Source organism: Amphiprion ocellaris, chromosome 8 (assembly GCF_022539595.1).
Source record: "Amphiprion ocellaris isolate individual 3 ecotype Okinawa chromosome 8, ASM2253959v1, whole genome shotgun sequence".
Lineage (NCBI taxonomy): Eukaryota > Metazoa > Chordata > Actinopteri > Pomacentridae > Amphiprion > Amphiprion ocellaris.
In genome coordinates this window covers 3,772,074-3,788,049 of record NC_072773.1, presented here as the reverse complement: position 1 = coordinate 3,788,049, position 15,976 = coordinate 3,772,074, and the positions used below count along the sequence as shown (strand labels likewise).

The following is a 15,976-nucleotide window of genomic DNA, read 5'->3' as shown; positions in this document are numbered from 1 at the left end:
GTAATCTGTAAGACAAAACAGGAAGTAACAAGGAACACAAAGAGAATCCAGCAGGTGAACAGAAAGTTAGCAAACAGGAGACAAAACTGGATGAACTGGTGTAGAACAAAGGAAGATGCAGGACTAGATATAACCTGAGAACTAATGGGGAAACTAGAGACACACCAGGAGACAGATCTTTACAAAATAACACAGGAAATAAACTAAACAAATCCCATTTCACACTCATTTTTTTAAATTGCACATCCTTGATTCTTTTACTCAACTTTTAAATCACCTTGCATCTTAGTCCCTCCCACCAGAGATTTAAGGTGAGATTCAGTTAAATATGACGCAGCTGTATCACCTATCCGTTGTTCTGGGTTAGGGTTAGGGTTAGAAGATTAAGATGTCCTCTGTTATGATGCACCAAGATTGATTTTGGGGTGAGTGGCCAGAGGATCCAGGAGTGGAGGAGGCTGAAATTAGTGAAATGAGCCTGACAACAGGAGGAATTTAAAAAATCAAAAGAGGGTTTTTCTTCAAAATAAAACAGGAAAAAATTCAACAAAACCCCAGATTGTGACACTGTGTATAGCGGCAGTATGTTTCTGAACTGAAGATTTCTAAATGTAATCGTACAAAAGTTATACCAGCTGACATATTTTTCCTGCTAGGGTCCACCGGGAGCAAGAGGAGATAGAGGAGATCCTGGGCGACCTGGAGTTCAGGTGAGTTAAACACAAAACAGCATCGAGTCTTAGTATTTAAAAGTTCATTCATCTGCTTCTAACTGCGTCTTCGTCCGACCTCCTTGTTCTCTTCACCTGCAGGGTTTGCCGGGACCTCCAGGACCAAAGGGGGAAGAGGGGATCCCAGGCCCCAAGGTGAGCTGTTTATTACCCGCTAATGTAGAGCAGTCGATGTTCTTCATCCTGCTGAGATGTTCTCATCTGTCTGTTTCACAGGGAATCAGGGGTCTCGAAGGGAACATCGGAGTACCGGGAACCACCGGACCTCGGGTAGGATTTCATTTACATCCGTTTATGAACATTTTAGTCTAGATCAGGGGTGTCAAACTCATTTTAGTTCAGGTTCCACATTCAGCCCAATCTGATCTCCAGTGACCAATAAAATCACAGCATAATGACCTATAAATAACCACAACTCCTAACGTTTTCTTTGTTTTAGTGCAAAAATGTTCACTTTTAAGGAACTATCTTTTTACAAAACATTATGAACAACCTGAAACTTCTGAAGAAAAATAAATTCAGTTTCAACACTATTATGTCTCAGTTTATCATTTCCACATTACAACTTCCAGATCACAGAGTGTCTAAAAGGAACACAACATTTAGTCACAGCTATCTGGAACTGAATGATGTAGTATTTTACTGTATGATCAGAATGACAAAAGTCAGACAAAAACAAAAACAAAAACAAGACAAAATATTACAAAAATGAGACACAAAACAACAAAAGTGAGAAACTAAATGACAAAAATGAGACAAACAGCATGAAACGAAACAAAAAAGAGACAAAAAAGTTACAAAATGACAAGAAAATGGACCAATGACACAAACGAGACAAAAACAATACACAATAATGATACACAAAACAAGGAAGAAGAAAAACACAAAATGACAAAAAAACATGAGACGAACTACAAAAGTCAGACAAAAATAGACAAAAACAACAAAAACAAGACAAAATATTACAAAAGTGAGACACAAAATGACAAAAGAACAATGAGAAATCTAGTATTGTACTTTATATTCTAAACAACTTGTCATAGGCTGGGAATTATTTTAAATTTATAGTTTTACAAATTTACAATTTACATGTTGCCTCATGTTTGATGCCCCACAAAAGATCTACATGTGTTCTTACGAAATCTATGTTGAAATATGTATGAAATTAAATGCTGGTGTTTTTTGTGACCTCTAACCTTTCCTCTGGTGTCAGTGGAGGAGAAAATGTACATTTAAAGGCATAAAATGTACAAAATCTAATTGCATGATGTACATTTAACTGTCAATTTCAGACACAGCATAAGTGTTCCTGCAGCACCACCTTCTGGCCAGAGAGTTTATTTGTCAGCTGAAGGATCGTTACTGTAGTTCTACACAGCAAACCTATGAATATTTCTCATTTTTTGACAGTAAATGTGTTGTTTTCTAATATGAAAGTTGATGAAAAGCTGTAGAATTTTAAATATGAGCTTTTGATGTGAGCTCTGTGTTAGTAGTGATGTCAATAATAGTGTCTCTGGCTGTATGTTTATTAGACGTCTGCTGTTTAACCCATTCATTTGTTTACCTGGTTCAGGGTTTCCAGGGGATGCCGGGATATCCGGGGCCGATAGGGGAGAGGGGCCCTTCAGGACCTGTTGGACCGACGGTACAACCAGAAACAGCAGCAGGAAAACTATCTGTCCTCATATGTGGCAGCTTATCTTTACACTTTTATGTATTTCACCTCTCAGGGTCTGCCAGGGAATAAAGGGGAACGAGGAGAGAAGGTGGGTTCTAGCTTCAAAATCTCTTGTTTATTGCATTTTTTCACTGGTAGTAAAATTTCTCAATGATTCATCAGCTTTCATTGGATCCATAGTTGGTGTCTCTGCTAGATGGATTGTGTTCATTTTGCCGGTTCTTATTTGAGAATAGCGTTACTTTTTAACTGACAACTGAGTAAGCAAAAGATGGTTTTTACCTTGCTGACATGTTTCAGCTGCATCTGCAGTCTTCCTCAGAGCGTCATCCATGTGAGGACGTGTCTTTTATCAGCTGACGGATCTTTCCGGATCTGTCAGGCCGTCCGATGGTCTCTGGAGGAGGGAGGTGTTAGAGGGTGTAGGTCCCCTCATCCCGGTTCATGGAATTGCTTCCCTGCTTCCTGTTCTCTGTGTTCTGTCTAAGAAACAGGAGGAGGAAAAACACATCAATAACGCACTCACACACTGTCAATGTCCAAAATGTGCCATAAACAAAGGAAAACAACAAGTCAGGAACAAAGAGAAGCAGCAAAAAGAAAGAAAAAGAAAACACAGAAAAACAGGTCAAAAAGAACAGCAACATAATCACCATTCCATATATCCGAGGGATAACGGAACCGCATACAACACTCCGACAGCTACTAGAACAGCCTAAAGACAAACCAGAACCAGACAGTAAATGTAACGTCATATATGAAAGTCCATGCAAATCATGTGAGAAAACATACATCGGAGAAACAGGAAGATCATTGAACACAAGAACAAAGGAACATCAGACAGAATGTGAAAAGGAAACAGCTGGATTGACAAGAACAGAAAAGACAAAGCCAGACAAGAAAAGTCTAAATCAGCCATCATGGATCACCACTAAAGAAATAACCACATCATGGACTGGGACAAAGGGAGGATCATAACATCACTGGCTAACAAATACAAACGATGGATTAACCCTCCTGTTGTCTTCATTTACAGACACCAAAAAATATTATTTCCTTGTCTGAAAAAATCCAAAAAATCAGCAAAAAATTCCCCAAATTTCTGAAAATTTGCAAAACTTTCAGGAAGAAAATTCCAATAATTCCTTAAAAGGTACCCTAAAAAGCTTTATTTAAAAAAAAAAAAATAAAAAATTTGGCAAGAAAATTCTTGTAAATATTTTCAAAAAATGAGCAAAAATCTTCCCAAAAAATCCTAAAAATTTCTAAAGTGATTCCATATGTATCAGTAAAACTTCTAATATTTTCTTTAAGAACATTCACATAAAAATCAACCAAAATCCAGCGAATTTGTTGATTTTTTTTGTGAATGTTCTTCAGAAACATTTTTTACTTTTCTTTTTTCCACCAAATAAAGTTCAAAGATTTCCAAAAAATGTTGAAAATGTGGACATCAGAAGTTTCACTGTGAAGATATATAGTTTTTCCCACATTTTCAAACTTTAAAAGGGGTCAATTTTGACCCGCAGGGTTAAGGAGGCCATAGAGATCAGGAAGCAGGCGAGCAGTTCCAGTAGAGGACTACATCCTCTAACACCTGGACTACATCCTCCAGAAACCACCGGACGGCGGGGGGCGTGGCCTGACAGATAAAACCTGATAAAAAACACGTCTTCAACACATCAGATGACGCCCTGAGGAAGACGACAGATGCGGTTGAAACATGTCAGCAAGCTAAAAACCATCTTTTCCTTACTGAGCTGTGGGTTAAAAAGTTCCGCTGTTCTGTGGTGACCCTGCTGATGTTCTACAGGGAGAACCTCAGTCCATGGCCGTGATCTACCAGCTGGTCACACAAGCCTGCGAGCAACTAGTACATAGTAAGTAGAAAGCATGAAAAACAAAGAAACTAGGACTCACTGGAGCATGAAATAAAGATACAAAACGTTTTATTGCTTTTTCAGAGGAGGTGTTGAAGCTGGACATGTTCATTAACGAGATCAGTCGTAAACCAGCTCCCATCGAGGAGCCGGTGGGGCCTCCAGGTGAACCAGGTATACCAGGACCTAAAGGCCCACCGGGCGCCAGGGGCAACCAGGGGAATGTTGGGGCCAGAGGGAGACCTGGGAGGTCTGGATACCCTGGAGAACAGGGTAAGACTTCACTTATTAGATGGTTTGTTGAGAGAAAAACAACAAGGCTGTGTCTGAAATCATCCACTCAGACACTCCTGGAGTCTCAGTGCTGTTAATTAAGTCGCTAAATTAAAACTAATCAGATCGATGCTGGCTATGGTGGTGAACCGAACAGCATGTTTGTGATAAATTCATGTTATAATAAGTGTTTGTTAAAAATGAATGAATGAAAATATCTGTGTTGATACATCGCTGTGCTTCCATTAAACATATCAGTTATTATTTTTAATTTGTTTTATTTTTCAATCATGCCTATTTTTATTTCAACCAAAAAATACATCCTAATCCTATAAAATATGTCTTAACACAAAATACATCTGAACACTATAAAAAATACATCCTATTACTATAAAATACATGTTCATTCTACAAAATATGTCCTAATACTATAAAATACATTGTAATACTATAAAATTTGTCATCATAATACTATAAAATGTCTTAATACTATAAAACACTTTTTAACGCTATAAAATATGTCTTAATATTATAAAATTTGTCTTTAGAGTATGAAATATTTTTTAATACTATAAAATACATCTTAAGAGTATAAAATCCATCTTAATACAACAAAATGCGTCTTAATACTTTAAAGAAATACATTTTAATACTCTAAAATATGTCTTAAGACTATTAAAAATCCGTCCTAATACTATTAAATATGTCTTAATGCTATAAAATACATCTTAATTCTATAAAATTTGTCTTAGTACTATAAAATTAATCTTAACACTATAACAAATACGTCTTAATACTATAAAATACATTTAAAAACTATAAAATACGTGTTAACAAAAGAAAAAATGTCTTAATACTGTAAAATATCTGTTATAAATCTGTATAAATGCCATAGATATTCAGCTTAATGTCGTCCGTCTCTGGTCTCCTTTGTTGCAATGCATGATGGGACATATTGGCGGTTAGTGACCATCAGCTGTCCACTACTTGTCCTGGTGCATTGTGAGATACTTTGAGTGACTATATAAGCTGTAATAACTGAATAAACGTTTGGACAGAACTACTCTACATACTAAGCAGTGACAGATATCTGAGGTGTTTTTTCTTCTTCCGTCTGCAGGAAGGAGAGGGATGCCGGGGGAGAAAGGTGGAGCAGGAGCCAACGTCCAGGGACCAGCGGGGGTCAAAGGATTCGCAGGTAATCCTGTAGATCATCAGTGAACTGCTCTGGTGTCTGGTTAGGATAAACATATTAACATTTCTGCTTGTCTGCAGGTCTTCCAGGTGAGTCCAAGCTGGGAAGTCCAGGTACCAAAGGAGACGACGGTAAAGCCGGACCACCGGGGTTCCCCGGACCTCCCGGCCAGCAGGGGGAGATCGGACCACCAGGGGTTTGTGACAGCAGTGGAGGCTGCCAGAGAGCTCCTCAGCAGACAGGTGAGCAGCTGCTGAGGTTCAGGTGTTCAGAGCCTGGAGCTGCTGGGTGGAATCAATGATACAGGCAGCATTTTGGATTCATGGGGTTTTACGTGAGGAAACTGGAATCTTTATAGAGTAGAAATAAGGAAATAAGCAAAATATTAAAGCATCGTAGTTCAGCAGAACTCCAAGTCTTATCAAATCTTCATAACACAATGTCTGTTTTTTATAACTAGTCATTGCTTTGAGATTTACTTTTACACAGGAGAAAGTATCTTTTTGTGTCTATTTATCATCTATCTATCTATCTATCTATCTATCTATCTATCTATCTATCTATCTATCTATCTATCTATCTATCTATAGTCTATCTATCTATCATCTATCTATCTATCTATCTATAGTCTATCTATCTATCTATCTATCTATTTATCTATCTATAGTCTATCTATCTATCTATCTATCTATCTATCTATCTATCTATCTATCTATCTATCATCTATCTATCTATCTATCTATCTATCTATCTATCTATCTATCTATCTATCTATCAATCATCTATCTATCTATCTATCTATCTATCTATCAATCATCTATCTATCTATCTATCTATTTATCTATAGTCTATCTATCTATCTATCATCTATCTATCTATCTAGTCTATCTATCTATCTATCTATCATCTATCTATCTATCTATCTATCTATCTATCTATCTATCTATCTATCAATCATCTATCTATCTATCTATCTATTTATCTATCTATAGTCTATCTATCTATCTATCATCTATCTATCTATCTATAGTCTATCTATCTATCTATCTATCTATAGTCTATCTATCTATCTATCTATCTATCTATCTATCATCTATCTATCTATATCTATAGTCTATCTATCTATCTATCTATCTATCATCTATCTATCTATCATCTATCTATCTATCTATCATCTATCTATCTATCTATCTATCATCTATCTATCTATCTATCATCTATCTATCTATATCTATAGTCTATCTATCTATCTATCTATCTATCTATCTATCTATCTATCATCTATCTATCTATCTATCATCTATCTATCTATCTATCTATCTATCTATCTATCTATCTATCTATTTATCTATCTATAGTCTATCTATCTATCTATCTATCTATCTATCATCTATCTATCTATCATCTATCTATCTATCTATCTATCTATCATCTATCTATCTATCTATCTATCATCTATCTATCTATCTATCATCTATCTATCTATATCTATAGTCTATCTATCTATCTATCTATCTATCTATCTATCTATCTATCTATCTATCTATCATCTATCTATCATCTATCTATCTATCTTTTATTTTAAACCTCCACATTTTAAGTCCCTCAAAACACACTAAAAATGTTTTGTTTGTTTTTTTTTGTTTGTTTTTTTTTAATCTTTCCAGTGTTGACTCTTGTGCTTGTTTGTGCTTTTTGTCCATCCAGAGGATCCTTATTATGGCTACCAGCCCTGAGAGGAGATCCAGAACCACACAGCAGTGCTGAGGTGACTGTTCTACATGAAATATCTGCTGTTCCTCTGGAGGTTAAGACACTGAGGACGGAGCTCTAACGCACCACCGAGGAGGTTTCCTATGTTGAACGTAGCAGCGACTGATGTGGACGCTTCATCATGAGTGAAACAGGAAACAGGAAGGATCTCTGTCCTCTACTTTTATTTAAACTAGAAATCTAGGAGCAAGTCGGGAGCTTTCTAATATAGAATAGCATCATAAAGAAGCACGTTTTCCCAGCGGGGTCAGTAACAAAGGGCCGTCTTGTACACCGTATTCGCACTGAAGCCTTTTTATGTACTCATGCACTGTATAGTTTAGTCCTCTGTGTGTTCTCTGCCGTTCTAACCTAAACTGCCTCAAAGGATCATGAAAAAGCGTCTTCCATGGTGCACAAGCTTCTGTTTGTTCCATGGTACAAATGATACTGTGAGAATGTCTGTTGTCCGTCTCATGTATGATAAATCTGTATAGTGTTTATTGTGTTTTATCTGGTTATTCGTGTATATTTTATACGGTATGAGTTCTAACTGACGTTTACATTTTCTCATTTCCTGGGTTTGGGTCATAAGCTTTAGTGTGTGTGAGAGAGAAAGAGAATGTTTTACCTTTTGGCGTATGTTGTATTTGTATTATCTTGTTAATAAAATACTATAAATATGTGTCTAATGAAGTGTGATGGGGTTTTTCTTTTTCAAAATAAATTGTCCTGAGGATGTAAATAACTGGATGCAGCAAAACTTCTTCAAAATAAGTAAAGACAAGACTGACATAAATTTTTCTGGCTATAATACATACATAATATATTTCTATGCTATGTTTATATTTTGTGTTTTCTGTTCTACTTTAGTGAAACTTAGTGCCGGAACCATGTTGGACAGAAAAGTGTTCCTAGTACTTTAAAGAGCACGTTTAAAGTTCCAACCGGTCAGGAACCGGAAGTGCAACAGGTTTGACACTCACTTTTAGTTTTGCATTAATTCCCGTTTATTTTTCAAAATAAAATGTTTTGCTCCTTGGCAAACTTTGATCATTCTGCATTCTAGATAGTTCTACTTTTAGTAGCTTACATTGCATGCATTTTGCACACTTCAGTAAACATGTAAATGCAGGATTTTTAAAAATTGTTGCACAGCATTTGTACATTTTACTGCTACTAAATCTAAAGATCTGAGCACTGTCAGAAAAATATATTAAGTTTAAATCAATTTAGGCCAAATGAACCAATGTCCATGTGGAAATGTATAACCTCATGAGCTTAATATAATGATGGTAGATAATCAGAAGGTTGAAAATCATAATATTTAAGGAAGATCCGCGTGTGAAATGTCCAAGACAGCTTTGATAAGATTGCTTTGTGAGCCACATTTTGTCTATTTGTCTGCTAAGAAGATCACCAACATGATTATTGTACATTTGTGGTCCATGATGCATTTATAGGAAGGTAAAAACTAATTTTTAAGTGATTGCATGGTTTGGTTTGACAAAATGTATTTACTGTCTCGACCAGCTCAGTTTGTACATTCTGCATAGTGCACAATAAACCTACAAGTGTTTCTGCTCATTATTTTCTTCTCATGCGTGTTGATATTAATTTAAATAAATTCAGTAAACGTGGTGGTCAGACAAAAAATCTCCACAGCACTTCCTTCACTACAGTTAAAAATGAAATTGCAAAACAGACATTTATTTTGAAAATACAAACAGGATACAGTCGTGTGTCGCCATTGGTAACTTGACGCGGTGTGTTTCCGGTAGATTTGCGTCGCCATGGCGAGCAGAAGAACTCCTAAAAACCGGGGCAGTCGCGAGAAATACTCGGTGCTGTTACCGACCTACAACGAACGGGAGAACCTGCCGCTGATTGTCTGGCTGCTGGTGAAGTATTTCGGGGAAACGTGAGTCTCTGAGAGCCGCGGAGCTCCTCGGCTACTGCTGCTGCTAGCTAACACTCTGCTAAGTTAATACCGGCCAGTGATGAGCTGTCACTACGGAGCGGCTACTGGATGCTAATGTTAGCATTTACTGTCAAACTATGATAAGAAACGGGATATTTTAAGGTTAATTAGCCTCCCGTGTTTTGCTTATGTAGCGTTTATTGTAGCTTAAACCGGAGAAACGCCTGAAGACCACTTTTCAATTTATTTAGCGTATATGTTTGTTTTTTTTTAATATTAATATGTACACAAGGAAATACTGTTAAATTATAAGCAGATTACAGATTTGTTATGATGAAACTAAATGTAAAGTCTTGAAAAGTAGGTAATATAACCTCACAGTTACCTTTGTGCAATACCAACTTATTATTATTTATGGGTAAGATAAAAAAAACAATGTCAAGTTTTGATGCTACTCTGTTTTTAATTGCTACATGAATGTACAATAACACATACAGGAATTTTTGATTAGTTTTTTATATAGTTTGATAATTGCCAATCCATTTACAATTAATTTTATTATCATTAATGTTTAAATTCATGACTAATGCTGTAGCAAGCTAATATAGCATAACATTATTTGCCTAATATGAAGTCAGCTAGTAAGCTAATGCTACAGCAAGCTAATATAGCAAAACGTTATTAGCCTAACATAAAGTCAGCTAGTAAGCTAATGCTGCAGCAAGCTAATATAGCATAATGTTATTAGCTTAATATATAGTCAGCTAGCTAGATAGTGCTACAACGAGCTAATATAGCATAGCATTATTAGCCTGATGTCAAGTCAGCTAGTTAGTTAATGCTACAGCAAGCTAATATAGCATAATATTATTAGCCTAATGTAAAGTCAGCTAGTTAGCTAGTACTACAGAAAGCTAATATAGCATAGCATTATTAGCTCAACATAAAGTCAGTTTGTTAGCTAGTGCTACAGCAAGCTAATATAGCATAACATTACAAGTCTGACATAGTCAGCTAATAAGCTAGTGCCGCAACAAGCTAATATAGCCTAACACTATCGAATTAACACAAAGTCAGCTAGTGAGCTAGTGCTACAGCAAGCTTATATAGAATAATATTATTAGCCTATTATGATGTTAGCTAGTGCTACAGCAAGCTAGTATGTGATATAGCATTTTAGATTCTTCAAAGTAGCGTTTATATTATTATTAATTATTTATGGTGTTTATTAACCTAATATAAACTCTTCTAGTTAGCTAGTGCTACAGCAAGCTAATATAACATTATTAGCCTAATAGTAAGTCAGCTAGTTATCTAGTGATATATCAAACTAATAAAGAATAATGCTATTAGTCCAACATAAAAAATGTTGTAAAAAGTCAGATAGTTACCCTTTTATACTGATAATAATACAACATTTTATGCTGGTTAGCTTTTATTTTACTGTTTTAGATGACAGTGAACATAATTCATCAGAAATCTAACATTAGCAAGGCTACAGTTTTCAAGAGCATTGATGTCTATGAGCGGCGTCTTCCCTCGAAAGTCCTCCTCTGACATTTTCACATATTACAGAAAAGGTTTTGGTTTTTGTCCAGATGAATCAATAATCCTCCACGTGACTCATATTAACAATAAAGAAAAGTTGCTAAATGTTTATTCCTATAAAAACCACAGTCTGATTCTGTTCTGTGAGAATATTCTGTATTTTCTGACCTCTAAAGTGCTTCTGCTGATTTTTTTTTTGTGTGTGTTATTGGTAAATAATTGTTCCTTTCAGTATTTTCTGTTTGTAATTACAGCGGATATAACTATGAGATAATAGTCATCGACGACGGAAGCCCAGATGGGACACTGGAGGTGGCAGAGCAGCTGCAGAAAATATATGGACAGGACAAGATAGTAAGTTAATCAATACTGCACCAAATATATTAATATATTCCACAGTTCAAACTAGATTATATGTAAATGAATCAAAATGAAATGAAAATGAAAATATAAATCTGTATTTGTTGTAATAACTTCACCAGAATCTGCACTAAACTAGACACAAAATGACAAAAGAACAATGAACAATCTAGTATTTTACTTCATGATCAAAACAACTTGTCATGGTCTGGAAATTATTTTAAATTTATAGTTTTACAAATTTACAATCTGCAGTTAATGTCTTCTCTGTAACTTTTTGTCTTTATAAAGTCGTCCCATGGGCCGGATTGGACCCATTGGAGGGCCAGTTTTGGCCCGCGGGCCTCATGTTTAACCTGCTCTAGAATATTAGCCTATCTACTGTGTCCTTATGACTGGATCTGGTAAATATGTTGTGCATTAAATTCCTAAATCTTCTGTGTTTTCCAGCTTCTGAGACCGAGAGCCTCAAAGTTAGGCCTGGGTAAGTAGGAAACTCTAAACATTGGTGTGTTAACATTCGTACATTTTACAACCCACTGATGTCTTCCTGTTTTATTTTGAAAGGCACCGCCTACATCCATGGTGTGAAACACGCCACCGGAAACTTCGTCTTCATCATGGATGCAGATCTTTCTCATCATGTGAGTGAAGCCGTTTTATTGTGAGCTGATTCTACTGACTGTTTTAATTATTGTCAAACAGATCAAGTTTATGGTGAAAGGAGGCTAATTTCAGCTGAGGAACTTTAAAAAAGTCTAATTTATCCTCTGTTTAAATGACATGAAGACTGTGAGCACTGCAAAAAATTCTCAGATTTTTTAAATCTAAAGACAGACGTGTGTGTAAGTGTGTTAGTAGTTTGTATGTGTTTGATTTTAGAATTTGATCTTAACCTTCTTTTATAGTATTTCATTTATATTTTTTTTGTTTTACAAGTTATTATTCTGTTTCACCTTGTTTTATAGTATTATCTCCCTCTCTCTCTCTCTCTCTCTCTATCTATATATATATCTATATATATATCTATATATCTATATCTATATCTATATATATATATATATATATATATATATATATATATATATATATATATATAGTTTTAATGTAGTCTTACAGGCCAGTTTTGCCTTGTTTTTATGTTTTATATTTTATTTTGTTTTTTTTTTAAATGATTCCACGTCTATATCTTTTAGTGTAATTTTGCATCTTTCAGTTTGTTGTTTTTGCGTATTCGTGTTATTTTTGTCTTTTCGTGTCATTTTTGAATCTTTTTGTCTTATCCTTCTCTCTTTGTGTAATTTTTGCATGTTTTTGTGCCATTTTTGCATCTTTGTGTGTATTTTTGGCATCTTGTAGTGTCTTGTTTTTTGCATATAATTTTGCTTTTTGCATCACTTCGGTCAACTCAGGTTATCTTAAACATACGATGCAAATAAACTTGATTGGATTTAATTTTTAATTTAGTTTGCAGGTGATTTCTGCCATTCATTGATCAGCTATTAATCTTTAACTTGTCAAAATATATTGTAAACATGACTTTGTTTTGTCTAAACAGCAGTAAAAAAAAGATGTCCAGATATTCAGCTCCCTTCCTCTGTTTCATCCCTAAAGTGTGAAATAAAACAGATCCTTTGTTGTGTATTTTATTGTTCTTTATTTTCTTTTCAGCCCAAGTTTATTCCAGAATTTATTGAGTAAGTGTCTCCAGACTCCACTTCCTGTCTTGTTATTTTGCATTTTGGATTATTTTTAGCTCATATGCACAGTGATTACTTGTGATTACTAAAATAAAAATGCATATTGTACATTTTTTTGTGGCTTGTTTTTCAGAAAGCAGAAGGAGGGTGATTACGACCTGGTGTCTGGGACTCGGTACGGTGGAAATGGAGGCGTTTATGGATGGGATCTACGCAGGAAACTCATCAGGTACCGACTGATCAGCGCTGTTTTGACTTCCTCCTGCCTGCTAGTTACAAGGCTGAGCTTTCCTTCTTCTGTTTCCTCCTGATGGCAGTCGGGGAGCAAACTTTTTGTCTCAGGTGTTGCTGAGACCCGGAGCTTCAGACCTCACAGGCAGCTTCAGGTGAGCAGTCACAATTCTGTGCTTCTGATGTTGGAGCTGGAGGTGCGTTGGGCAGCAGTTCCTCCAACTCTTGTTGCTTTTTTTCTTCTTTGACGTCAGATTGTACAAGAAGAAGGTGTTGGAGAATCTGGTGGAGCGCTGCGTCTCCAAGGGTTACGTCTTTCAGATGGAGTTGATCATCAGAGCCAGGCAGCTCAACTACACCATCGGAGAGGTGATTTTTTTATTTTCACCTGGTTGAGCTTCAGAAAAAGCCTTAAACTGCCCTGAATTGACTTCCAGTTAGTAGGTTCTAGTTTTGAGGCAACATTTGTCTTGATTTAACTTTTTTCTCCATCACATAAAAACAGTCATAGAAACCACAGGAACACATTTTAAAAGCTAAGAATTTTATGACGCTTTGATTTTTCTTTCCAGACCACTTTAGAACAGACTGAGTTTATAAACTACCACAGTAGGACTGCAGCTGTTGATTATTTTAGTAATCCAGTATTCTATTAATTGTTCTGCTGATTAATCCAGTAACTGGATTCCAACAGAAATAACTGTCCTGGTGGAACATTTGTGGTATATTGTATATATATAGTAAAGTACAAATGTATTTAACTAAAACTAAAACATTCTTTCTCCTCCCTCTTCTTCTCCTCCTTCTTCTGCTTCTTCTTTCTTCTTATTTTTTCCTCCTTTTATTATTATTTCTTCTCCTCCTCCTTCTTCTCTTTTTCCTTTTCCTCCTCCTTCTTCTTCATCTTCTCCTCCTCTTTCTTCTTCTTTTTCTTCTTCTTCTTTTTCTTCTTCTCCTCATCTTTCTTCTTTTCTTCCTCCTACTTCTTCCTCCTTCTCCTCCTCTTTCTTCTTTGTCTTCTCCTTCTTCCCCTCCTTCTTCTCCCATTTCTTCCTCTTCTTCTCCTTTTTCTCTTTGTTCTCATTCTTCTCTTTCTTCTTCTTCTTCTCCTTCTTCTTCTTTCTTCTTCTTCTTCTTCCAGGTTCCTATTTCCTTTGTGGATCGTGTCTATGGAGAATCCAAACTGGGTGGGAGTGAGATCCTGTCATTCACTAAAGGACTGCTCACACTGTTCGCCACCACGTGATGAGTTTGGACAGTCTTGTAGTTTTTTTCTCGCTGTGTTTAATGCAGTAGTTATGAGAAGGGGAAATAAAACTCCTCTAGACATGACAGCAGAAGACGAGGGAGGTTTGTCTCCTTGTTGGCAGTAAGATGAAATGTTCAGAATAGTGAAGGAGCTCTTGACATTCCCATCGTCCTCTTTAATCAGCTCTGAACGAATTTCATCATTCCCAACCCAGAACGTCAGATGGCTTTAACTGCTGCATATGTGATTGTTTGTATGATATTAAACCATTTGTGAAGCAGAAATTGTTTATTTTTGTTGTTTGTCTAAAATGGGTTCAGTCAGCAGTGTCTTTTCCTGGTAAGATTTTAAGATTTTCAGTCATAACTACACAGCCAGTCAGAAGTTTGGACACACCTTATTTAATGTTTTCTTTATTTTTGTAACTATTTACATTGTAGATTCTCACTGAAGGCATCAGAACTATGAATGAACACATATGGAATTATGTAGTAAACAAAAAAGTGTGAAATAAGTCACAATGTTTTATATTTTAGATTCTTCAAAAATATCCACCCTTTGCTTTGATTCCTGCTTTGCACACTCTTGGCGTTCCCTGGATGATCTTCATGAGGTAGAACCTGAAATGGTTTTCACGTCACAGGTGTTCCTTGTCAAGGTTCATTTGTGGAATTTCTTGTCTTCTTAATGGGGTTGGGACCATCAGTTGTGTTGTGCAGAAGTCAGGTTGTTCCACAGTTTACAGCCCTATTTGACAACTGTTAGAATCCATATTATGGCAAGAACCAATCAGCTGAGTAAAGAGAAACAACAGTTCATCATTACTTTAAGAACTGAAGGTCAGTCAGTCCGGAAAACTGCTAAAACTTTCAATGAATCATCTAGGAACTACCCAGAAACCTATGAAGAACCATCTAGGAACTCCACACTAACCTACCAGGAACCATCTAGGAACTACCCAGGAACCTACGAGGAATCGTCTAGGAACTACCCAGAAACCTAGGAGGACTTTGAATGTATCCCCAAGTTCAGTTTCTAAAACCATCCAGCACTACGACCAAACTGGCTCCATGAGGACCTCCCCAGGAAAGGAAGACCAAGAGTCTCCTCTGCTGCTGAGGAGAAGTTCATCCGAGTCTCCAGCCTCAGAAATGGAAAGTTAACAGCAGCTCAGATTAGAGTCCAGATAAATGCCACACAGAGTTCTAGTAGCAGACACATCTCTAGATCAACTGTTCAGAGGAGACTGAACCAATCAGACCTTTATGGTCAAATAGCTGCTAAGAAACCACTACTAAGGAAAAGCAACAAGCAGAAGAGATTAGTTTGGACCCAGAAACACCAGGAATGGACATTAGACCTGTGGAGATCTGGGCTTTGGTCTGATGAGTCCAAATTTGAGATCTTTGGTTCCACCTGCCGTGTCTTTGTGAGACCAGAAAAGTTGACCAGATG

At 36.3% G+C, this 15,976-nt stretch overlaps 2 protein-coding genes across 3 annotated transcripts in view; both read left to right on the top strand.

Moving 5' to 3' along the window:
• Window positions 1-8,204, top strand: part of LOC111570579 (collagen alpha-1(XX) chain) — a 59,479-nt gene extending 51,275 nt beyond the window's left edge. For both annotated transcript variants that reach the window (XM_023273427.3, XM_023273426.3), the window contains 10 exons: window positions 657-710; window positions 813-866; window positions 948-1,001; window positions 2,308-2,379; window positions 2,465-2,500; window positions 4,226-4,292; window positions 4,377-4,565; window positions 5,686-5,763; window positions 5,841-6,002; window positions 7,468-8,204. In XM_023273427.3, the coding sequence (XP_023129195.2) occupies window positions 657-710; window positions 813-866; window positions 948-1,001; window positions 2,308-2,379; window positions 2,465-2,500; window positions 4,226-4,292; window positions 4,377-4,565; window positions 5,686-5,763; window positions 5,841-6,002; window positions 7,468-7,496 (795 nt within the window). In that variant the 3' untranslated portion in view covers window positions 7,497-8,204. The remainder of the gene's footprint in view (window positions 1-656; window positions 711-812; window positions 867-947; window positions 1,002-2,307; window positions 2,380-2,464; window positions 2,501-4,225; window positions 4,293-4,376; window positions 4,566-5,685; window positions 5,764-5,840; window positions 6,003-7,467) is intronic.
• Window positions 8,205-9,269: 1,065 nt separating this feature from the next.
• On the top strand, window positions 9,270-14,805 carry dpm1 (dolichyl-phosphate mannosyltransferase subunit 1, catalytic). Its single transcript, XM_023273438.3, has 9 exons — window positions 9,270-9,433; window positions 11,236-11,335; window positions 11,792-11,825; window positions 11,909-11,985; window positions 13,013-13,038; window positions 13,175-13,270; window positions 13,359-13,427; window positions 13,527-13,641; window positions 14,414-14,805. Exons 1-9 carry the CDS (start codon window positions 9,306-9,308, stop codon window positions 14,516-14,518), a joined length of 750 nt encoding a protein of 249 aa, XP_023129206.1. The 5' UTR covers window positions 9,270-9,305; the 3' UTR covers window positions 14,519-14,805.
• The last annotated feature ends 1,171 nt before the right edge of the window (window positions 14,806-15,976 follow it).